The sequence below is a fragment of the Balaenoptera borealis genome (genome assembly GCF_965194805.1).
Source record: "Balaenoptera borealis genome assembly, chromosome: 12".
NCBI classification, from domain to species: domain Eukaryota; kingdom Metazoa; phylum Chordata; class Mammalia; order Artiodactyla; family Balaenopteridae; genus Balaenoptera; species Balaenoptera borealis.
The window spans coordinates 49,887,895-49,913,949 of record NC_138869.1 but is presented as its reverse complement, the minus strand read 5'-3'; the positions used below and the strand labels follow the sequence as shown (position 1 = coordinate 49,913,949).

The 26,055-nt window shown below is 45.4% G+C and overlaps 1 protein-coding gene across 1 annotated transcript in view; it reads right to left on the bottom strand.

Moving 5' to 3' along the window:
• LOC309607395 (uncharacterized protein) overlaps positions 1–26,055 on the bottom strand; it is a gene marked incomplete at its 5' end in the record, with an annotated part of 81,233 nt that overhangs the window by 43,405 nt on the left and 11,773 nt on the right. Inside the window, 3 exons of the mRNA XM_082345828.1 lie at positions 15,567–16,290; positions 16,361–16,480; positions 18,472–18,547. Of these exons, the coding sequence (XP_082201954.1) occupies positions 15,567–16,290; positions 16,361–16,480; positions 18,472–18,547 (920 nt within the window). The remainder of the gene's footprint in view (positions 1–15,566; positions 16,291–16,360; positions 16,481–18,471; positions 18,548–26,055) is intronic.

The window sequence follows — 26,055 nt, the reverse complement described above, 5'->3', positions numbered from 1 at the left end:
AGATCCAACACAGCCGTAAATAAATAAATAAATAAATAATAAATTTAAAAAAAAAAAAAGAATATACCTTGAGATCATATCATATAACAGCACATTTCCTGCAGAAATTCAGGCTCCTAGAACAATAATTTAAGTCAGTTTGATATTGATTCTATCTTGTGATCCCAAGCTGAGATGTGGGTTACTCTAAAAAGAAAGGGAGAGGGGGAAGGGCCATGTGGAAGCTGAGTGAGAAAAGCTGGTCAGTGAGATGCAGGAGGGGTCATCAGCAGAACCAACAAGGCACAAATCGTGCGCCAAACTAAACAAAAATCACCAGTGCCCCAGGCCAGCTCACCGATCTGTTCGGGCTTAGAGTGGCCCTGCAGCCACCGCTGTGCCACAGGAACGAAGAGGGCATTTAAAACAGACACTTGGCCAAACAACCTCCAGTGTAGCACCACCCTCGGACTTACCTGCACTCCTTATACTTTCTAGAAATGCCGAGGTTCACTTTTACCCTAAAACGGGCAAACTTTCTTCCTGTCCTACTGTGTCTTTTTCTAGTTCCACACAGGGTTAAATAAAAGGGCCTAAAAGGAGAAAATAAGGAAGTATGGAAGGGAGGGACAGAGGGAGCACCAGGGGAGTGAAAACAACACAAATAAAAAGAGAGAGAGACAGAGGGAGGGGAAAAGACACAGAGTAGAAACACTTAGAGAAAACAGAGAGAGAGACAGAAGGAACAGCAGAGAGAGAGAAAATGACACGGAGAGAGTGACAGAGAGAGGAAAAAAAAAAAGGAAAAAGTTCATGGGAAAAAAGGAATAATGTGTTTCATGGAAAAGCTATTTGTTTCCGAGTCGCTCTTTTTTCCATGTACTGTATTATGCCATATGTGGGAAGTGAGGGAGGCTGGAACTCCGCCTAAGAACATCTGCCAGGGACCTTAAAAGCCTTAATAATAGCACAGCTGGTGTCCCCAGCCTAATGAGCTCACCACCCACGTGACCCCCCTTCCTCAGAGGCTCCTCCAGGGAAACGAGGGGCCGAGGGCTGGCCCAGGCCCGCCTCCTGCCCTCCCCCACGTCCAGGCTCTCCTTCCTCCACTGCCTTCGTCCTCCCTTTCCTGAAATCACCCCCACCCGTTTTCCTGAGCTAACTTGCTCTGATTCCCCCAGTTCCTCCGAACAGAGAGGTTCTTAACACGAAAGGCAAATATCAGAAATTAAAGAGGTGGACATCACTACAGATCTTCTGGACATTAAAAGCACGATAGTTATGCCAATAAATAATTCAACAGCTTAAATGAAATGGACACACGCCTTGAAATAGGCAACTTGCCAAAACTAACACCAGAGGGAAGAAAAGGTCTGAAAAGCCCAATATCTATTAAAGAAATGGAACTCCTAATGAAAAACCTTTCCACATTCAAGGAAAGGCCAGGATGCCACCACGTGGGCCTTTCTGCCAGGGTACAGGACCCTCCAGGAGCTCTGGCGATTCACTGTCTCTGACAGGGAGGCTCTCAGCCAGCTTGACTTTCCCACTGATCACTGCCTGTAACTAGGAGGAAACCATGCGCACAAAGTTGGAAAGGAGGGTGCTGGGGCATGGGAACAAAGAAGTGAGGCTTTACAAGTTTGGGAAGTTTTAACCCTCGCTGGTATAATTTTTTGAAACCAATTCCCATCACAGTGCACTTTTAAAAGCCCTCTGGCACTTGAACAAATGGCACCTTAGCATCAGGATGGGCAAGGATTTCAACTTCTAAGGGGAAACCTATTGGAAATTGACAGAGAGGAGACTCCAGTTGGCACTGACACAGTATCCACAGTAATTGGAAGAAGCTGAAAAATCTGCTGCGATCTCTCTCTCAGTCCGAGCAACACATCCCAACCACAGTGAAGAGCCAAATGGACATGATACACGGGGCTTATTCACCAGAAAAAGACAAAGAAGGCCACGTTTCAGAAACTGCGCTTGGTGACACACAATACCGTAGATGTCTGTAAGCACGCAGTACTGAGGCTAGCAAATTACATGATTCTATCCCTGCCTATCAGGTAATTATATCAACAGCAATCACATGATTAGCTGAAAGGTGGGCAATCATTAACTTTTCCTACTGTTAAACACTGTTACACACCAAAAGACAGTGTTTTATACCTTGTTAATGCCATGAATAAGTTATCTAAGCCTTGACAACTTCCTGTTTTGATTTATAACATCAATGCCTCTCCTGCCATAAGTTAACATGGCAAAATTCACAAAAATTTAAAGAACAATTATGGTATTTTAGGGACTATAAACACTTTTATACATTATTCCCTTTTGTTGAAATGTTTATTAATAAACTGAGAATCCTTTCCAAAAATAAGAGTTGTTTCCATTCGCAAAACACCAAAAGCATGAACAGAATCAGTTTAGTCTTTGTCAACCTTGTCCTTCCACTTTCACTCTTTTTAGGTTATACATCCAATGTCAAGTCTATGGCTCTCAAGTCTTAGGGACTCCTCCTGGCTCCATCTTCGGGCCCACAACAGTACATCTGGCCAAGCTGTATTTGGGCATCGGGCAAAAAGAAAATTCAGTAATACCAATTCTGTCTTTATTTAAAATTTTGATTTTTTTCATCGCAGATTTCTTTACATTAATTTAGATTTTTTTTGAAATATTGCACTAAAATACTATTGATATTATTTAAATTTTTTGGCAACTCCTCCGCCCTTAAATTTTGTACTGTAGGCAAGTGCCTCAGTCACTTTAACTTAGCCCAGGTCCTAGCCCACAATAATAACAATACACCCTGTGTGAACCAATGAAGCAGAATAAACACCCATGCTCCCTGTCAGAGACTGGAAAACAGCTGCCTTACGGACCATCTACTAGAGGTGTGTACGTGTGTGTGTTCTAAATGACTCCAAGGGGAAGGGGGAATGGTATGAAAACCACAAGTTCGAGCACAGTTAAATTCTGTGGAATATTTTACATCATGTTGCATTAAAATCTAATAGTGGGGGCTTCCCTGGTGGCGCAGTGGTTGAGAATCTGCCTGCCAATGCAGGGGACACGGGTTCGAGCCCTGGTCTGGGAAGATCCCACATGCCGCGGAGCAACTAGGCCCGTGAGCCACAATTACTGAGCCTGTGCGTCTGGAGCCTGTGCTCCGCAACAAGAGAGGCCGCGACAGTGAGAGGCCTGTGCACCGTGATGAAGAGTGGCCCCCACTCGCCACAACTAGAGAAAGCCCTCGCACAGAAACCCAACTCGCACAGAAGACCCAACACAGCCACAAATAAAATAAATAAATAAATATTAAAAAAAAAAAAATCTAATAGTGGCCAAATTAACTAGAATCTTTAATTATCTTACACATTCAGCTTCATTCATTTTTACTTACATATACACCTTATACAGTCAATACTTCCTCGGAGGTAACCACCACTATTCTGATCCTTATTACAGGATAGTTTTGCCTGTTTTTTTTTGTTTTATTTATTTATTTATTTTTGGCCGCACCATGCGTCCTGTGGGATCTTAGTTCCCCAACCAGGGATCAAACCTGCGCCCCTTGCAGTGGAAGTGCAGAGTCTTAACCGCTGGACTGCCAGGGAATTCCCTGCCTGCTTTTGAAAATGGAATCCTACAGTGCATAATTTTGTGTCTGGTCTCTTTTGCTCAACATTTTGCGTGGAACTTTCATCCATCTGTTGCATGGATTAGTATTTCATTCCTTTGTATTCTGAGTAGTACTCCGTTGTATGGATATACCAATTTGTGTATAGTCAACAGTAATTAATGGACATTTGGGCTGCTTCTAGTTTGGAGCTATTGCTAGTAAAGCTGCTATGAACTAAGTAAAGAACACTGGTTTCTGCTGAGTATATGCCCAGAAGTGAATCACTGGGTCATAATATATATGCTCAGCTTTAGTAAATATTGCCAATGTTCCCAGTGTTTGTTCTTCTTTGCATGCGGTGCATGAGGATTCCAGCTGTTCCATATTCTCACCAGGGGTTGATATTGTCAAATTTCTTATTTTGTCCATTCTGGTGGGGCTGCAGAAGCATCTTTGCTAAAACAAGCGATTTCTAATTCCAATTTTACCACGATTCTATAGCTCCAATAGTACAAACTGTAAAACCTCAAGTAAGATGTACGTGAATCACAAAGTACAGAAAAATCTCTAATTCAGAGCTCATTATTTCAGGAATTCATAAAAATATGGACACAAGCAATATGTGAGACAAACACACATGATGCTTGGCAAGGAAACCTGAAAACATTCATGAATACCACAGGAATTCTTACAGTCAACGTGTTACTGTAAGATCTTTACAAGGCTAAGCCGGCATCTCTTCTGAACCATGGAGAACCGAGTGATACAACTCTACAAATAAATGCACACCTATTATGTATGAACAATCCCAAAGAACATTTTCGCCCTTATCCTCTTTGGCCTCTCACAGCAGAGGGACCCTATGAACCCCACCTATCGCCACAAGAACACTCTCTCCCAGCATTTCTGGTCTCCTCCTGGTCCATCTCCGTGAGTGCTTCTACATGTGGTATCACCACTGTCCACAGGGGCATAGCCCCCAGGCCCTGACCTCACACTCAGATCTTTCTACTGAGCATCAGCCCCAGATGTCCCACTGCCCTAAATACCTCCCCTTGGAAATCTCACGAGCATATCAAACTCAGCACGTTCACAATAGGATCCTCCAGGCCTTCACCCCTGCACAAACGATTGATGTTCATCCAATGTGGAAATCTTGGCCCCATGCTTGACTCTGCCCCCCTCCCCGAACCCTACCACCATCTCCCCGAAGAGCAGGGCTCATCCCCTCAACACCAATCAAAGGAATCCACTTCTTTCCACCCACAGTATCACTTACGACCCCAGGTGAAGTCACCACGCTCTCTCTCCCTGGGTAAAGCCAGGGCTTTCACTGCAGGTCTCAGTCAACCAGGAGGTGGATGAGGCCTGGGACCACAGGCCGGCCTGGGCACGTTCACCAAGGGAAAGCCAGCCACCTCCCCTAAACGACACCCCTGCCCTGCCACGGCTTTCTCTTAGGAAAGTCTACAAACTGCATCCCTTTTCCGCCCTTGTGAGCAAATGTAGCTGCAGCTTCAGAGTTTACAAGGGAAATTCTGAGATCTGATTATCCTCGCCATTCTCTGTCACGCTGCCTCTTGCCAAACAGAGAATTCAGTATATCATAAACGATAAAGGTCTGATTATAAGATAACCAAACTCCCAGGAATATTTATTTTTTTTCCCTTCCATAAGAGTATTATTTCTCTTCTAGTATCAAGAGACTTACCCAGCTAAAAGTTTTTCATGTTATGGATGGACCTAGAGATTGTCATATTGAGTGAAGTCAGAGAAAGACAAATATCATATGATATCACTTATATGTGGAATCTAAAAAAATGGTACAAATTAACTTTTTTACAAAACAGAAATAGAGTCACAGATGTAGAAAACAAACTTACGGTTACCGGGGGAAAAGGAGGGAGGGATAAACTGGGAGATTGACATATACACACGACTATATATAAAATAGATAACTAATAAGCACCTACTGTATAGCGCAGGGAACTCTACTCAATACTCTGTAATGGCCTATATGGGAAAAGAATCTAAAAAATAGTGTATATATGCATATATATAGCTGATTCACTTTGCTGTACACCTGAAACTAACACAACATTGTAAATCAACTATACTCCAATACAAATTTAAAAAAAATAAAAATAAAAAGTTTTTCATGTTAACATTCAATAGTTGCTATGACATTCCTCTTGTACTTGTAAAGTAGTTCCTCGTTTAATAATACAAACTATTTTCCTACCTTGCAAGTATAGTATAAATACATCCACTGCATTAGCCAGCACTTTAGTCTATTTTCCCAATGATCTGCTTGTCATTCCTTATCTATTGTTGTAGTAATAAGAATATTCTGCTTATTTTCTCAAATAGAAAGGTATTTTCTCAAAATTTTAACACCAAACTACACTTCTCCCTATAAGAGACCTTTGAAATGTCTTGATATTTGTGTCCAAATATCAAGTCAAAGGGATTTCTCTAATACCTTGGGATTCTTGCAAAGTTAACCCTTTCTCCTCAGAGCCGAAGGAGGGAAGATAGTTGTCAGATGAACAAAAACCACAGCCTACATCACTGCCTTTGGTCATGGGGGCTATTCCTGTTAGTATCACAAAGATGAAGGCCAGCACATACCCCTAGGGCGTGGCACAGATATGTGCTCCAAAATTATTTGTGGATGAATGGATCATAAGGAGTTCAATAACAGCAGCAATAATAATGGCTAACACAAAATGCTTACTGAGTCAAGCATACATATTAATTCATGTGATCCTCTTAATAACTATATGAGGTTATCATATAAGGTAATGATTCAGGAACTCGCCGTCATAAACAGGAGTTCTTTGCTGGGTTTAACATATCTGGCCCTGACAAAGCACCAATCTTAAAGTAGGGAATAAAAAAGGAACACGGCTTCAAACACATCAACAGTATGGTAGTTTATCCAGACACATTGTTAAATCTGGACGTTTTTATTTTTTAACAAATGAAAAAAACAAGGCTATACACTACTCAGGTCCATAAAGCAAAATTTTACAACTCCCATAGTACTCAGCCTTTTATTGAAAACATTCTAGATACAAAGGTTGGAATGAAACACCGACGGTCCAGATAACAATCTTTTCTTCTCTGCAATGAAAGCCAGTAAGCCAGTGGTCTCACAAATTCTGCACCCAAATGCAGCACTCACAGACAGAGCACCAGTGAGTCACACATGTAACAAATTGCTCATTTTCCTGCTCCCCACCTTTCCTCTAAATCATTACGCTGCTATTCCAGAATCATAGGTTTGGTTTTTTGTTTGTTTGGTGTTTTTAATCCCCCATCACAAAAGCTTACCAATTCCAACTTTGTTCCAATTTCGTAACTCAACAAGAATCTGCCTGTCCCTTTAGTTTAAGTAAACCTCCAATTTTCTTCCCAGGTTTGAAATTCTCCAATGAAAGCAAGGCCCACATCTTTGGACCCCTCTTTTAATTGAGAGAGAGAAAAAAAAAAAAAAGGCCTTTGCCATTCTAACTGTGCTGTCAGATTTCTGCCAGTGTCAGACCACCAACACCCCACCCCCACTCAAAGTCAAGGTCCAAGAGGAAAACCAAATTCGCTGTGAGAACCCTGTATTCAGAATCACAAAATGTAATGGATTGTCTCCCTGAGTTGCCCTTCTGTTTTATCCTCTTTGGTCTTCCAACTCACACACTCCAATTTCCATTCAAAATAAAAAAGGTGAGGGAAAAATGGAGGCAAAGACCATAAACACACAGACCCTAAAACACTAGTAGCTTCTAGAAACCTTATTAACCTGAATCCCACTACACTTACTAAATAAATTAAATGTGATGCCCCCAGAGTTAAACAGCAATCAGAAGCAAGGGCTGAAGCAAGAACTCCTATTACCAACCACTTTTCAGGAATTCCCCACAGCTCAAAGCAAGGCAAAGACCATGGTTAGTGCTGGGAGGATAACAGAATGAAGGGAGAAAAGTGACTTGAAATAACCATGTCACAACCGTTAGGATGGCAATTATAAAAAAAAAAAACCAGAAAATCGGACTTCCCTGGTGGTCCAGTGGTTAAGACTCCATGCTTTCAACTCAGGGCTCATGGGTTTGATCCCTGGTCGGGGAACTAAGATCCCACATGCCGTGTGGCCAAAATAATTAATTAATTAATTAATTAAATATACATAAAGTAAAATTTTAAAAAACAGAAAATCACAAGTGTCAGTGAGGATGTTGAGAAATTGGAACCCTTGTGCACTGCTGGTGGGAATACAAAATGGTGCACTCACTGAGAATAACGGTATGGTGATTCCTCAAAAATTAAACACAGACTTACCATAGGATCCAGCAATTCCACTTCTGGATACATACCCAAAAGAAGTGAAAGCAGGGGCTCTAACAGTTGTTTGTACACCCATGTTCATAGCGGCATTATTCACAACAGCCAAAAGATGGAAGCAACCCAAGTGCCCAAAGACGGATGAATGGATAAACAAAATGTGGTACACACATAACAATGGAATAACATTCAGTTTTAAAAAGGAATGAAATTCTGGTACGTGATACAACATGATAAACCTTGAAGATATTATGCTAAGTGAAATAAGCCAGATACAAAAAGACAAATACTGTACGATGCCTCTTATATGAGGTTGCTAGATATTCAAACTCATAAGAGACAGAAAGTAGAATGGTGTTTGCCATGGGCTGAGGAGAGGGGGAGAATGGGGAGTTAGTGTTTATTCAGTACAGAGTTTCACTGGGGTAATATGAAAAAGTTCTGGAAGTAGATGGTGGTGATATTTGTACAACAGTGTGAGTGTACTTAATGCCACAAGACTGTGCACTTTAAAATGGCCAAAATGGTAAATTTTATGTTATATTTACTTTACCACAATTTTTTTAAAGAAACAAAAATGGTCACTGCATTAGGGATTTCCCTTCATCTCTCAGACTGGAGGACTTGGGCACCTCTAAGGGAAAAACAGAATTTGGCAAAGATAGGTTATCTGTTCCCACACGCCACAGGAGGTTATGGAAGGGGCACGGCAGCCCTATGGCGCTGCACCTGCTAAGGAAGCAGGAGGGAAGATGGTAGGGTGAAGAGAAAGTTACATATACTGGGGTCAGATCCACTCACCTTCCATCTGGCTCCCACTCTGTCATTCTTGTGGTCTCCCATATTCACAGTGCACATGACCCAGCACTTAAGATTTACTCTTCAAAGGGTAGGTAGGTGGATAGGTAGGTGGATAGATGGATGGATACATGGATGGACATTTCAACTACTTGGCTAGAATTTCGGGAGAACTGCCTAGGACCGCTCTGGCATATTTTTTAGAACTCAAAACACCTCCCAATGTTGGGGTAGGGAGGGTAAACCACTGGCTAAATTTTGGGCTGCTTTTCTCACTACTGATGTAGAATGACAGTTTGTCCCTTCCCTCTTGGGTCCTCCGATTATACAGTTCATTGCATACAAGTGAAGGAAGGGAAGAGGTGGGTGTTGGGAAGAGAGTAGATTCAGCAATCTTTTCTGAAAACCCCAGCCCCTTTCTCTTCGGTGGAGGGCAAGGGGTTGACTCCAGCTTTGAGCACCAATTCTCGCCAGCAACGCAGGGAGCAAGTGTGTGCTAGCTACTTACTCTTCCCAACACACGAGAAGTCTGGCCTTGTGCTTCTGAAAAGAACATTCTGTGTAACCACGAAGGAATGTCTAACAATTAACACCACCTGGGGACGTGTTTAAAATGCAGATTCAGATTTAGCAGGTCCGGGGAGGGGTCTACCATTTTGCAGGTCTAACAAACCCCCAGGTGATGCTGAGGCTGCAGGCCGAACCACCACACATTGAATAAGGCCTGACACTCCTGCAAGCAGCTGCAACCACGACAGCAGGGACCGAAATCAGGCAGAAACAGCAACAGTCAGGATCTCCCTCTAATGAGTATCACCCTCCTCCCACTGCCATGCTCCACCCAGGCCACAGCCACTTGGTTCCACCATGAATCTGGACGCTTCGTCACTTTGGGATAATTAGCCAAGCCGTCTGCAGTCACTCACTCCCAGCTTTTCTCATCATACTGAAGACAACTGATGCTCCTGGAGGTCAAAGAAATGTTTGCTCCCCACTCCCCAAGAAAAGTTTCAAACAGAAACTCGAGGATGGCTTCTGCACTCATTGCTTACCTGCTCCTCTTGGCTGAAATGCATGATTCAATAATACAAGTGAAGCCAAACTATTTTCAACACTCCAGGGAGACAGTTTAGCTTTGGCCACATCTCAAACTGGAAATTTTTTGTGAAGGACTATAATAAAAGGAGGCGAGCATACGCTGGATCATGCCTCCTCTACGTTTTACAAAACAGAAAAACGGAGAGCTTGCAGAACGCTACGATTAAAAATATATATATATCCAGGCCCACCCACAGTATATGCTGTTGATATTAAAGAACTGCCTGGAAGGACTTTTTTGACTTTACCAAAACATCAGAGGAACTGATGGAGAACCTCGAAAATCCTCTGGTTCTCCATATGCATGGATGCTTCTTCTCTCCAAACCTGGAGAGAGAAGAAAAAATAAAATCTCATATTCCTATTCTAATTAGTATCTATTTTAAGAGCTGCAAATACACCTGCATCTATGTTATCAAATGTAGAATTTGCCAATAGCTAATCTGTGTAAACACAAGTCAGGAGACAGTGGCATTTTTTTTTTTTTTTACAGTCTTCTTTTTTTTTTTAATAAATTTATTTATTTACTTATTTATTTTTGGCTGTGTTGGGTCTTCGTTGCTGTGCGCGGGCTTTCTCTAGCTGAGGCGAGCGGGGGCTACTCTTCATTGCAGTGCACGGGCTTCTCATTGCGGTGGCTTCTCTTGTTGCAGAGCTCAGGCTCTAGGCGCGCGGGCTTCAGTAGTTGTGGCACACGGGCTCAGTAGTTGTGGCTCACAGGCTCTAGAGCGCAGGCTCAGTAGTTGTGGCACACAGGCTTAGTTGCTCCGTGGCATGTGGGATCTTCCCAGACCAGGGCTCGAACCCGTGTCCCCTGCATTGGCAGGCGGATTCTTAACCACTGCACTACCAGGAAGCCCTCCACAGTCTTCTAACTGAGATCACACACCTGGTTTTAGGACTTAATGAAATTCAGGTTCTTGATGTCTCATCGCAGAAAGAATTCAGTGAGAGACAAAGTGATAGGTTAGAAGGGCATTTATTTAGAGAGAAACAAACTCCAAAGACAGAGTGTGGGCCATCTCAGAAGGCAAAAGCACAACAGTGGCATTTTTTTAGTCAACATAATCACACTATCTACTAACTAAGCCTAGGCATTAGGAGAAGTACAATAAAGAGGGAAGGGCTCTGAATGGTATGCTAAAGGATACTCGTCAGAAAAAGTCAAACCACTTACTCCACATGTTCGCAGTTATTTTCAACTAATTCTTTTTTTTTCTTTTTCAATTCTTTTATTTTTGGTTGTATTGGGTCTTCGTTGCTGCCCTCAGGCTTTCTCTAGTTGTGGCGAGTAAGGGCTACTCTTCGTTGCAGTGCACGGGCTTCTCATTGCAGTGGCTTCTCTTGTTGTGCAGCATGGGCTCTAGGCACGCGGGCTTCAGTAGTTGCGGCACATGGACTCAGTAGTTGTGGCTCGTGGGCTCTAGAGCACAGGCTAAGTAGTTGTGGCGCATGGGCTTAGTTGCTCTGTGGCATGTGGGATCTCCCTGGACCAGGGATCGAACCCGTGTCCCCTGCATTGGCAGGCGGATTCTTAACCACTATACTACCAGGGAAGTCCCTCAACTAATTCTTTAAAAAAAAAAAGACTTCAAAGCCCCCTGAATACCCCAAGCAGGGTCTTCCTTAACATTCAAATCCAGATAATTTATATTCTGGTGGTTCTTTAATTTACTCATATACCTATCTCCCCCAAAAAATGAAGCATCCTTTTCAGATGTCAGTACAAAATCCATTTCCTCTGGGAAGATTACCTTCTGCTGTGAAATGTCCTGGCGTAACATAAAATCTGGAACTAGAAGAGATCCTATAAATAATCCAGCTCCAAGACTGTCAAACTGGGGTACAGATGCTTACGCTGTGGGGAGCCCCCAGAGCCCCAGGGAAAATAAGGTGCATCTTCCCTGAGTGCTTTTTGACTCAAGGCAGCAATTTAAAGCATTTTTATACTAAAATACTTAAGATGAATCCTGCATTCCATTCTACATCAAAGGAATCGCTGAGGGCTTCCCTGGTGGCACAGTGGTTAAGAATCTGCCTGCCAGCCGCATAGCACAGGGAGATCAGCTCAGTGCTTTGTGACAACCTAGAGGGGTGGGATAGGGAGGGTGGGAGGGAGACGCAAGAGGGAGGAGATATGGGGATATATGTATATGTATAGCTGATTCACTTTGTTATAAAGCAGAAACTAACACACCACTGTAAAGCAATTAAAAAAAAAAAAAAAAGAATCGGCCTGCCAATACAGGGGACACGGGTTCAAGCCCTGGTCCAGGAAGATCTCACATGCCGTGGAGCAACTAAGCCCGTGCACAACAACTACTGAGCCTGTGCTCTAGAGCCCGCAAGCCACAACTACTGAGCCTCTGTGCCACAACTACTGAGCCTGTGTGCCACAACTACTGAGCCTGTGCACCACAACTACTGAAGCCCGTGCGCCTAGAGCCCGTGCTCCGCAACAAGAGAAGCCACGGCAATGAGAAGCCCGCGCACCGCAACAAAGAGTAGCCCCTGCTCACCGCAACCAGAGAAAGCCTGCGCACAGCAACAAAGACCCAACACAGCCAAAATAAATAAATAAATAAATTTAATTAATTAATTAATTTCAAAAAATAAAAGGAATCGCTGAAGTAACACTGAAAAGTTGTGGAAATCTCAGGCTGAGCTCCCCAATCCCCCTTTCCAGGGTTCCTTTGCCCTGAAGGTTATGAGGCCAAGTTTCAGAAGCATGAAGAGAATCCATTTCCCAGCTTGAGACACGGAAGCCAAAAGACTTTCCCAAGACTGTGACTGGCCGTCTGAAAGGTCACTGCCCCTAGACAGTCTTCAGAGAGATTTACAGTGCTTCTCGCCACCACCCAGGTGAGTCTCGGAGCAGTCTTTCCTAGAATGCCAGACTAGAAGCACAAACTTAAGAGCTCACCTCCCACCCAGGTCCACCCTCTTCTACCTCAGGTGCAGTATTAACAAACACATAATTAAACAGGCTTCTCAATGAATAATGAAGCCACACAGCCCTTCATAAACACACATCAAACCCTTTCTTTAACCAGCTACACATCATTTGGTATTATATGTAGCTCAGAGGCACCTAGATTGACACATATGCTATTATTTACTGTCTCTTTGCTAAAACTTTGAATTTTTCAACAGTGCAGGTGGCCTCCATTTGGATACACCTAATAAGAAGGCAAGTCAAAATAGGGAACATTTATTCAAAAAGAAGAAAAAAGAGTGGGGGAGGAAGCAGAAGACCCATTCACAGTGTATCTCCATACAACTGACACTCACCCAAGATAAAATCTAAGAACACACATGAGCCTTGGGCTTGGTGGAGAGAGTTCTCTCCCTAACATCTGAATCTCCTAAAAGAACCATCCCTTTGTCCTCCCACAAAAATCATGGTGCATACCAAATACAGATGAGTTAAACAGGTCAGGGTTCATTTTCAAAACCAAGGGTCATGTAATCATATATTTGAACAGGCTGACCACTGTAACATTATCCTCAAGTTTATTAAACTGCAAGACAGGTGAAAGGCTTGATTTAATATCTGCAACCCTCAATGAGTTTAAATGAACTCTTCACCCTCCAATGCCTTTCTCATTGGAGCCCTATAGGAGAAATAAAGAACTGCCCCGTCAGGAAGAGCGACCACCAACCTGCTTGCCTTCCTCGGCTGTCTTCCAGGCTGTATGGTGCAAAAGAATAATCAAGTGTACGAAAACACCAACAGCTGAGGGGGCAGAGAAAGCCCAAGGTCTGCTGCCCATCTTGGGAGCAGGCAGTCAAGATGGGAAGCCCAGAGGGTTAATTCCAGACTCATCTAACAATTACAGAGACCTACTATGTGCAAGGTCAGGGGTAGGGGCTCAGAAGACAGTCCACATCAGATGGCAAACAGTAAAATGCTGCTAGTTTGGAAACTGAAACTTTAGGAACTCCTCGGAATGTGAATAATGCTATTTTATTTTCAAAGTCCTTTTACAGGATCTGATTCAACCCTCACAATAAATCTATAAGAAGGAAAATAACCACTATTATATCTGCTATCTTATCCCCGTTAGGGCTCAAAAATGTTACCAAGTCACAAATCTAGTCATGTTGGAATAAGACCTGAAAATCCTCCCAGGTCATTCAAACCTTTACAGACACTTTCATTCAAAACACTCTTTAATCCTTACAACAGTCCAGTGAGGTTTGTTTGCGTTTTGCTTGTTTGTTTGTTTGTTTGTTTTAGAGGGACAATCCCAGAGAGGGGAAAGCCAAGTCAAAGAGGTTAAATAAGGGCCCAAGGTCACCCAGCCAGCAAAGAGAGAGAAGAGCTGGAATCTGAATTCAGGTTCCCCACTCCAAGGCCAATGTCCTTTTTTAACACACCAGAGAGGAGTGTGAACAACACAGCCAGAGTGGAGACACCCTTCACGGAGAGCTGGGGATGGGAAACCAAATCCCACAGGTCCCTGGGGCATCAAACAGGAAACGGCTTGTGCTCAGGCCAAGCTGAAACCCAACTCTTGCCAAACCTGCTGCACACAGACATGGGCTCTCTACCCAGCTCAGCATCATCCCCGAGCCCGGCTCAGCGCTCCAGGTGGCTCAGCCCACGACTCTCTGGGCACCTCTGTGATAAAGCTGGGGCCAGAGATCGAAGGGCAGACGAGCGTGATCTTTCCAAACCAAGAGAAAGAGGAAGGTGCCATCTGTCACTCCAGGTCCAACTCTGAACCTGCCAGCCAACCTGTCATCCCCCACTGGAACTTGGGACACGCTTCCCAATGCAGCCTGCCCAGAGCCCACATTGCTCAGTCGGCCACCTCCCTCTCTGCTGCTCTTGTAGTTGGAAACCGGAAAGGACCCTGTTCCTAGTTTCCTTGGGGTTTGTCTCCCCCCACCCCATAACCAAAAGATGCTCCACGGAAAGGGTACCCAGCCGGCCTTACACACTCGCAGACACTGACAACATCCACACATTTGTTTGAAGCAAACAAAGTCCTAGAGAAGCTTATCGGAAAAAATATTTTTTAATCAGAGGCCTAGACATACTTAGGAGGCGCTCAAAGTGTACGCTGATTTCAGTTTCTGAACAAGTGCAGCGAAGGGTTCTAAAGCACGTAGACTGAACGGGTAGGGGCCATCCAGTGCCAGCCCCAAGAGCAGCGGGGCCGGGCTTTTGACCTGTACTTCCCTAAACACAACTTTACAAAAGAAGCGGCAATAAACTTCATTAAGTTTCTTGTTACCTGCAGGAGGCTGACCTTGGAGATTCGAAAAGAATTGAAAAACTCAGGACAAAAAAGTGACAAAGTAAAGTTGTTAACTCTCAGGATGGAAAGAAGGGGTCCTAAAAGCCATTTGTCTCGACCGGAACACTCTCAGAAAACGTAGTTTACATTCGTTTTGCGGGTGAGTGGCAATCGGGGTTCCGCTCTCGCCCTAGCCTGGCTCAGCTCGGGACTCTTTGAAGGTCGCCTCACTGTCACTTCGGAGTGCCGGAGCCCGGAATCCAGGCCACGCGGCGTGACCGATACGATGCACTATTGGCACCTTCCTGTGCCCCCCAGGGCCTCCCGCAGGTGCGGCCGATGCCGGAGGGGGGCCGCCCCCGCAGGGTCCCGGCCTCTCGCCGCTACCACACCACGCATCCACACTCCCGGGACACCCGTGTCCTTCCCCACCCACCCCCGGGCCCGATGCGCCCGAGGCACGGGTCAGCGGTCCACGGGCTTACCCTCGAGAGGCGCACGAAGCGCGGCCCCGTAGCAGGCGCGATCCCGGCGGCCTCCGGCGCGGGGCTACCCGGGCGCTCGGCTCTCCTGGCCGCCTCCTCTTCGTTGTCCTCGGCCGAGTCCCGGCCGCCCGGCGGCTCCGGTTCCCTCCGCAGCAGCCGGCCGGGCGGCACCGGGGCGCACGCGACTGGCTCGCCTGGGGCGCCTCCTCCTCCTTCTGCTGCCCGCCCGCCGACTCTGCGCTCCCGGGCTCGGGGTCCGAGGTTCCGGACGCGGGGTTCGTCGGGGCGCTCGGGCACCCCAGCGCTCCCTCCCGCGCCGCCCTCCCGCGCGCGGCCGCTCCCCGGCGGCGTCTCGCTCGTAGCGCGCGGCCGTCAGGGGCTCTGGGTGAGCGGGGGCGGCGGCCGGGTGGGCCCCGGGGCGGCGGGCGGGGGCGCTGCTGTGGACCGGGGCACTGACGCGGGCGCCGCGGCGCGGCCTCTCGCCATGGCTCTCGGCGGGCGGGCGCTTCGCACCTCCCCTCCGCGCTGCCGTCACCGCCCGACGCTCGCCGAGCCCTCCCCTTCCCCCGGCCCCGCCTGCCGGCCCGCACCGCCACCTCCAGGACGCCCGCCGGGCAGAGCGCGGCCCAGCGGCCCAGAGCCGCGCCCCTCCTACCTCGCCGGCAGGTGACCCGCTCCTGCGCCTTTACCCGCGCGGGGCCTGGAGAAGTCCCCGGCGAAATACCTGGGTCGGGAAAAGGTATCACACACCACCACCACCCCTACCACCACCCCCGCCGCGAGCGCTTATTTACTTCTAGCACTTCTCCGTGTCCGTCCAGCCAGTCTAAGGGGAGGGTGGAACTCACGCGGAGACTGTTTGCCGCGAACGCCGTAGAAGTCCAGATGTTTCGTTCCTGCAGGCCGGGCCGTCCCTTAGGAAAGCAATCCTTAGTCTTAAATAAGGGTGGGACAGACCCGGGAGGTGGGGGGAATATGGATGAACAAAGTGCCACCAAAAGGGTAAGGAAGGAGGACAGGTGTGTGGCGGATCAGGAAACGATCCAGGAAGTAAGTCCTCACAGGCTACTCTATTATGCAAATGACCGGTGGAAGGTTTAACGGGGAACAACACGCATGACCTCATTTCCACTTGAGGCTGCTGAGTCTACAGCGTTGGCCTAGTCCCTGGCCAAAGGTCATAGAGGACATGGGGAGGACATGGAGAAGACTCAGACCAGAACCGAAGACCCAAGGAAACTAAACCATAGAAAACCTGGTTTCCAGTACTGGAAGGGTCAGTGTATAGAAGAGACTGGGTCAGGCAAGAATCATCAATGGATACTCACCCTAGGGGAGACTTTACTGGGGAGCAGATACTTGCCTGGATTAATGTGTTTTCCCATAGGTGGTTTAGGCTTATTAGTAGCAAGAGAGAAATATTCAATATACAAAGGCACAGGGAGACAGCACCTTGACCAGGATCAAAACTGACATCCTTAATGAAAGCAGATGGATATCATGTCCTCAGAACACATCACCTATGCAGTATTTCCAGGAAGAATGCATAACCTGAATCTAATGATAATGAAACCCCAGACAAACCAAAATGAGGAATATCTCTTAAAAGGGGGCAGGAGTTGTATTCTTCAAACATGTCAATGTCACAAAAGTAGGCTTGGGAAATGTTCCAGATTAAAGAGTGCTATAAAGTCGTGACAACTAAGTGTGATACCTGATCCTAGACTGGATTCTTTTGGGGGGAGGGGACGCTGTAAAGGACATTCCAGTGGACAAAATTGGAATCCTGATAGTAAAGTATTGGATCAATGTTAAATTCGCTGATGTTGATAATTTGTACTATGTTCATGTGTAAGAATAGCCCTATCCTTGGAAATACACACTGCAGTATTGTGTAGGGGTAAGGGGGCATCCTGTATGCAACTTACCCTCAAATGATTAAGGAAAAAAATGTTGATAGAAAAATGATAAAGTAAATGGGCAGAATACTAACAATCAGTGAATTTGGGTACAGGGCATATTGGAACGTTTCTGTAAGTTTGAAATTATTTCCAAATAAAAAGATTTTGAGGGACTTCCCTGGTGGCGCAGTGGATAAGACTCCGTGCTCCCAATGCAGGGGGCCTGGGTTCGATCCCTGGTGAGGAGATAGATCCCACATGCATGCTGCAACTAAGAGTTCACATGCCACAACTAACGAGCCCTGGAGCTGCAACTAAGGAGCCTGCCTGCCGCAACTAGGACCCGGTGCAACCAAATAAATAAGTAAATAAATATTAAAAAAAAAGATTTTGAAAAACCATCAAGTGGCAGAACAGATGAGGTGGGAAGAAGGTAAGAAGTGGTCATAAAAAGACAACACAAGGGATCCTTGTGGTTTTAGAGCTTGTGACTTTAGAACAGGTGATAAAATTTATATAGAACTTACACAGACACACATAAGGCGGATTGTATGAATGTCAGTATCTAGTTGTGATACCATATTAAGGTTTTGCAAAATGTTATCATTGGGGAAACTGGGCAAAGTGTATTATTTCTTATGACTGAATGTGAATCTACAATTATCCCACTGAAAATTTCAATTACAGGGAGTTCCCTGGTGGCTAGGATTCCGGGCTTTCACTGATTTGGCCAGGGTTCGATACCTGGTCGGGGAACTGAGATCCCTGCAAGCCACATGGCGAGGCCAAAAAAAAGAAAAAAAAAATTCAATTACAAAGAAAGATCAAGCATATTCCAGGTGTACATAAATGACCATGGCTGCCTGGGAGTTCAAAGAACAAATGTGCTGGAGCTGACTCCTAGTGGGTTTAGAGCAGACATGGAGCTGTTACCAACAGCAAGGGTTTTTAAGGAAAAAAAAAAAAAGACTATGTGAAGCATAACTGACAGATCAGGTTCCTACCAGTTCTGTAATTTAAGAATCCTAGAGCTGGGGGATCTTTGAGATCATCTAGTCCAACCTTCTCATTTTCAGGAAACTGTGGGCAGAAAAGTGGTACATGACCAGAGGAGCATCAAATTAGTGGTAGACCCATAACTACAACTCTTGTCTGCTGAATATGTCCAATTGTCTTTGCACCTTTACCAGCTGCCTGTCACTCTCTATATCCATGAGATTTAGTCAAGGTTGGTACAGAATTTTGAAATGATTCATTCAGCCGTTTGGAGTGTGACAGTGGCCTTGTGGGAGAGCAGGGTCCTGACATTTGGTTTCCAGCACCAGATGGCAGACATGTGGATCCCGCTCAGGAGGAGGAGGAGGGGCCAATCTCCCTCTTGTACTCCCAGCTTGGAGGAAACAGGTGGCAAGCGGAACGCCTGGAGTGAGTGAGCACCCCCCCGCCCCCAGCTATGGGCCCTGAGCTACTTGGAGCTGCTGATAATCTGCTGCTGCTGCAAGTCAAGGGTGCAGGGCCCTGGGAGGGAGGCAGGATGGGCACACAGAAGAAAAAACAGTCATTGCCCTGGCAGGTCCCAGCCTCATCCAGTGTTAGCAGAGGTCTCTGCAGCAGAAGTGACTCTGGGCTTCCCTGGTGGTGCAGTGGTTAAGAATCCGCCTGCCAATGCAGGGGACACGGGTTCGAACCCTGGTCCAGGAGGATCCCACATGCTTCGGAGCAACTAAGCCCGTGTGCCACAACTACTAAGCCTGCGTTCTAGAGCCCGCGAGCCACAACTACTGAGCCCACGAGCCACAACTACTGAAGCCCGCGCGCCTAGAGCCCGTGCTCTGCAGCAAGAGAAGCCACCGCAATGAGAAGCCGGGGCACCACGACGAAGAGTAGCCCCCGTTTACCGCAACTAGAGAAAGCCCGTGCGCAGCAACGAAGACCCAATGCAGCCAATAAATAAATAAATAAATAAAATTTAAAAAAAGAAGTCACTCTGGCCTCCCTTGAGCCACAGAAAGCCACGCTATTCCTTCCTTTTGTCAAATCAAATCAAAATCAACACGTTTGTTGATATTTGCCAGGCTCTGAATTAGTAACTGGGGGAAAATACAAACAAACAAAACAAACAGCAAAAAAACCCATATCTGATCCCTGACCTTTAGGAACACAAAATACAGCAAAGGACCCAAGATGGAAATGTAGAAAATGATCTGACAGAAGAATTAAAATGCTAGCTCTGTAGGCTCGGGTTCTCCTCAAAAGCAGTGTTGGAGAAGGGCTTGAGGGCAGTGATTACTTTTGGGAAGTGATCCCATGGAACAGGGGTGGGAAAAGGAACCAGGACCACACAAAACAGAGAGGGAGAGAAAGCCCATCCAAGGGTGCTTAATCTAGGTGGTCCCCTCTGTGATCAACTGAGCTCAGTCCCACTGGGGGGCCCTCTGAGGAAACGCATAGAATGCAAGAGAAAAGGAGGATGCATCTATCCACCAGCTCCTGTCTCTCACTGGTCAAGTGGATGCTGAGCAAAAAAGCAAACCCAGCAAGTATGACACAGGACATACATGCATAAAATGATGGCTGACTCACCAGCAAGAAAGCAGCCCGAGGGCAGGGATTTGTGTCTGCTTTATTCATTGTTGTTTTCCCAGCACCAAGACCAGTGCCTGATTCATAATGGATGCCCAATCAATACATACGGACTGGTTGAAATACTAACTCAGGTTGATAATAGAAGAAATTGTAAAAAAAAAATAGGAGCATAAGTCATTTTTTAACAATTTGTGTATGTATGTGTCTATTTGTGCCAGGTGGTGGATAGGCTAGGGTGACAGTATAGTGAAAACAGGTACAGTCCTGGCCTTATTGGACCTTTCAGTCTAGGAGTCAGGTAACATGATACATGCACACATATTGAGTTAGCTTGTAACAAGTGCTATGAAGAAAACGATGCAGGCACTAGAAGTAGGTAATAGGCAGATTTATGATAGATTAGTTGGTCTGGGAGGACCTGTCTAAGGAGGTGACGCTTAAGTTGAGACCCAGAGGAATAGGAGCCAACCATGCAAAGGGGAGGGGGCAGCATGAGACAGAGACCCAGCGGTGACAAAGACTCTCAATAGCTGGAGCTCTGGGGAAGAGCCAGACCGGGCCTGTGATGGTGTTTGGTAAGGAGAGAAGAGTTTTAGGTAAGGGAGTGATTTGGTCAAATGCAGATTTTTCTTTTTTTTTTTTTTTTAATGAACAGTTTTACAACACCATGTACTGGTGTGTCAATAGATTGTTCATTTTTAAAAAATAAATTTATTTATTTTGGGCTGCATTGGCTCTTCGTTGCTGCATGCAGGCTTTCTCTAGTTGCGGCGAGCGGGGGCTACACGTCGTTGTGGTGCGTGGGCTTCTCATTGCGATGCCTTCTCTTATTGTGGAGCACGGGCTCTAGGCACACAGGCTTCAGTAGTTGTGGCACGCGGGCTCAGTAGTTGTGGCTCACGGGCTCTAGAGCGGAGGCTCAGTAGTTGTGGAGCAAGGGCTTAGTTGCTCCGTGGCATGTGGGATCTTCCCAGACCAGGGCTCGAACCCATGTCCCCTGCATTGGCAGGTGGATTCTTAACCGCTGAGCCACCAGGGAAGCCCCCAAATGCAGATTTTTAACAGTCCCCTCCAGCTGCTGTGTGGAGGATGGACTCAAATGGGCAACCAAGAATAGCCCATGGCTGTGGAGGGTATAAAGAGGACCAGACCATCTCAGGGCCAGCCAGGGAGGCATGGCTTCCATGGTATCCACCTCCACCACCTCTACTGCCCACCAGTGATACTTCAGTGATGTGCTAACACCCCACTGTAACATAAGTGGGCCCCCCAAGTTCAGCTGGTAGAGTGTAGGGTTGCATAACTGAAGTTTCATTAAAATCAATATTTCTCAATCTTACAGTTACTATGTGAAAAAAAAGGAAAAAAATATTTTCTATTCATTTCATAAGTATGTAGGAAATAGACCAATTGTTACAAATAAAGTATCAGCTTAAACTGACAGGGAGCTCCCTAAATGATTGTGGGGTACTCACTTATAACCACCTCCCACACGTACATCTTCCAAGAAAAGAACTTGAACCTGCCACCATTCCAGAATGAGAGCAAAGGTCCAACTACATTATACCCACATTCACGTTATCATTGAATGTCTTATCTTGGGGTTTTAATCTAACATTTATTGAGCACATATATGTACCAAGCACAGTACTAAATGCTTTAATAATAACAGCTCATTGAATCCTCGCAGTAACTCTATGGGGTAGCTGTTATCATCTGCAGTTTATAGATAAGGAAACTGAACCTCAGAGAAGTTAATTAACTTACCTAAAGTCACATACTATTGACAAGGTCAGAATCCACTCCAGGTTTCTAGCCTCTTATGACTAATTAAACACATTGCTTTTGTTCCCTGCATATAAAGGAGAATCAACCTCAGTCTCGGAAGATGGGAAGAATGGAGAGGTGAGGATTGGGGTGGGAAAGGAATCCTATAATTAAGACATTAATGTTGATGCATTGCTCACAGATTCCTTAGAAGGAAAAAAAAATGGATTAATACCAATAGCTTCTTTATTGCATCTGGTGTTTATCTTGAGACTTTAAACACCATCTATGCATGGATAACTTCCAAATTTATACTTCTAGCCCTGACTTTCCCTCCTGAACTCCAGACTCCAGAAGTTTATAAACTCCAGAAGTTTATAAACAATCTTCCTACTTGACGCTGCCATTTGGATGTCTAAAAGGCATTTCAGCCTTCTATGCCCTAAACTGAACTGCTGGTCTTTCCCCAATTTCTACTCTTCCAGGCTCCTAGGTTTCAGTTGCTCAGGCCAGAAACCTTGTAATCATTTTTAACTTCTCTCTTTTTTCCACCCCACATCCAATCTGTCCTCAAGTCTGTAGGTTCTACCTTCAAAATACAAGCCAGAATCTACTTCTCACCACTGTCACTGTTTCCATCTTACGCCAAACCACCATCACCTCCCCCAGATTCCTGTAAGAGCCTCCTAAATCCCTGCTTGCTCCCCGGCCCCCATCTCCCCCACAGTCCATTGTCAACACAGGAACCAATGTTCTGGAAAATGTGAGTCATATCATGGCCTTCCTCTTTTATTTTTTATTTTTATTTTATTATTTATTTATTTATTTATTTTTGGCTGCGTTGTGTCTTCGTTGCTGCCCACGGGCTTTCTCTAGTTGTGGAGAGCGGGGTGGTCTACTCTTCATTGCGATGCACAGGCTTCTCATTGTGGTGGCTTCTCTTGTGGAGCACAGGCTCTAGGAGCGCAGGCTTCAGTAGTTGTGGCATGCGGGATCAGTAGTTGTGGCTTGTGGGCTCTAGAGCGCAGGCTCAGTAGTTGTGGCGCACGGGCTTAGGTGCTCTGCAGCATGTGGGATCTTACCGGACCAGGGCTCGAACCCGTGTCCCCTGCATTGGCAGGCGGATTCTTAACCACTGTGCCACCAGGGAAGTCCCAGCCTTCCTCTTTTAAGACTCTAAAGTCTCCCCAGCGCTCTCAGTATAAGCAAGAGTCTTCCCAATGGCCCATAAGACCTACATGGTCTGCCCCCGACCTCATTTTCCTCTTTTCTCCAACTCACTCACTCATTCCAATGGTCTCCTTGCTGTTCCTTGAATGTGCCAGGGACACTCTCACCTCAGCACTTTTGCTCTGTTCCCTTTGCCTGGAATACCCTTCCCCTCCTTGAACCATCTCATTTAATAATACCACTTCTATTCCCCTGGCATCCCACTTCCCTTGCCCTGCTCTATTTTTTTCTTATTTAGCACATTAAAATATATTATAAAATTTATTATTGTTTATTTTCCATCCCCTCTTTCTTCACTCACGAGGTAGACTTATTCCCAGATGTATCCTCAGCACAATATCTAGAACATAGTAATTGCTCAATAAATATTTGTTGAATGATCAAGCCTTCAGAATCTAACCAAAGATCAACATTTTATTGTTTAGGGGGTGGAGAATGTAGTAATTTTTGTTTTTCATATCAAACTTAAAAGATCTTGAGGATATGTCCCGAACATTCTTAGCTGCCTTTTCACAGCCCATTGTGAAGTGACCATCTATCAAAAACCTGCTAGATCCTATTTGTTTTCAAGATCTACATTATTATCCTTGGGGTAATGAAAGTCCCACATTACTTTCTTTTGTTTTTGTTTTTTTTTTTAATTTATTTATTTTATTTTTGGCTATGTTGGGTCTTCATTTCTGTGCGAGGGCTTTCTCTAGTTGCGGCAAATGGGGGCCACTCTTCATCGTGGTGCGCGGGCCTCTCACTGTCGTGGCCTCTCTTGTTGCGGAGCACGGGCTCCAGACGCGCAGGCTCGAACCCGTGTCCCCTGCATTGGCAGGCAGATTCTCAGCCACTGCGCCACCAGGGAAGCCCCCACATTACTTTCTGATTATGGTAGAAAATGACTTCTTATCTCCAAGTTCTAGGACTCTGTTGACACTGGCTAAACCTCCGGGCTTTCATGGACTTTGAGCTCATCTAATCCTCTTTCTAAGCTAAAGAGTCCTAATCTCAGTTTAGCCTGATAGAAAACTACCTCTGCTATTTTAATTCTCTAGTTGCTCCTATCTAAATCTTTTCAAATTTATATGCCTTTCTGAGTTTCTGGTGTATATTTTAAGTGTGGCTAATATTATCCTAGATGCTTGTTCCTAGTGTTGTGGGCATATGTTTTGTTTTATTTTCCCCTGAGCAAGGATTCTTCATCCAGGGTCCATGGGGGTCGGAGGGTAGGTGTTGGGGTTAATTAATATTAGCGTGGACTAAAGTGATATAATAGGTAACACTAAAATATAATGGCTGAACACAATGCCAATTTTTTGCTCAAGTAACAGCCTAGAGTAATTCCAGATTGTTTCACACACTTATTAAAGGACTTGGGCTAATTTTGGCTCTGCTGTCTTAGGTCACCTTGGGCCTGGCCATCTCAGTTAGGGGCTGGGGTAAAGAGCATGGAGGAAGTTTTATGAGTCAGGCCTGGCAGGGGCACACATACCACTTCTGCTCAAATTTCACTGGCCAGCGGTCCTAGTGACATAGCCACACTTAACTGCAAGGGAGGCTGGGAAATATAGTCTAGCTGAACAACAAAGAAGAAGGGGAAAATAGATTTTGGCTCTCAATAAATAAAAGCTAGCATTTTCTGCCAAAAGGGGGTCTGAGAAACGGACACATGCACAAAATATTTTTTTATTCCATTTGTTTTGTGCTATTTTGAAAATTATCAAGAAAATTTGCTTCATCAGTTAAAATTATAAGCTTATGGTTTTGCTATACTTTATGCTTCACCAGGAAGCACGAAGTTATATGATTGGCCCAGCTCGGTCACATGACTGTAAGGACTTAGGGTTGCCGTCTGTTACTCATGAAAGATGCCAGTACATATGGTCCGGCAAGGTACAAGCATCATCATACCATCATACCGTGTTATGACATCTGAAATAATTTCTTGTTAATAAGAATGGAGCAAAACCTGCTGTGAGGGACACTCTTGGGGCTCCATCCACATCCCTTGTGGCCCTACAGTTTCGTGCCGCCAGTACCAGGTGCCAGCCCCTGCATCTCTTTCACTGTCTGCCTCCCCTGGCCACTGAAGGCTGCTCTGCTCAGTACAGTGGCCTGGAAGTTCTGGGGAATCGATGACCTTGCACCAGAAGTTCCTCTGTCCCTTAGGGCAATGTATGTTTTATGCTGGCTGCCAGAATCCCTCCATGTGATTAAGTTCCAGTTATTTTTGCTTGATTAAACATCTTTCATTGGCTATCCTCCTTCCCCTGTCTCACTTCTCTTCTCTCCTGCCTATGTTTCCTGGGGTCACCAAATAAATTGCTTGCATAGCTCTGGGTCTTCTTCTGGAGGAATGCAAACTAAGACACCTGTCCTGCCATGAGTATTACGCATATTAGTCAGTGTTTGCCCTCAGAACAGATTATATTGGAAGCCGTCAAAGCAAAGAAAAGAGCCTCAAAGAAAATTCTTTAGCCACTCTGTGATTATGTCACAATAGAAGAGAGGTGAGGAGAGGCAGGGTCAGCTGTTTCCGCACTGCAAGGTCTCTGAGAAGAAAACTAAAGTAACAATCTTGCACTGTTCAGCACCATCAAGTAGAATATTTTCCTCCTGGTGTTAATAAATTTATTGCATTTAGCAAAATAGAGCCATTGACCCAATATGAATAGATTCCTGTTTTTTTGACTGGGCCCTAGGAATAAAAAACCAATAAGAAACAAACTCCATGTAGGGTATACTAACTTGGCAAAGACACAGCTGAGTTAAATGATGGAATAAGGTGGCGAGACACAGTTTAACTTATTCCTCCCAAGCCCACCCCGCATGGACCAATTAAATGGAGGACTCAGCAGCTGCATTCTCTTAAAGGAAGATGCCAGGCCTATCTGTTAGCTGAGTAGACAAAGAAGGACTTTCAGGAATGGAGCGAGGTGCTCATTCCTTTCATTTTACTTGAATCACCCAATGGGACAGGACACAAGAGCCACCTCATCACATGGGATGACATTATT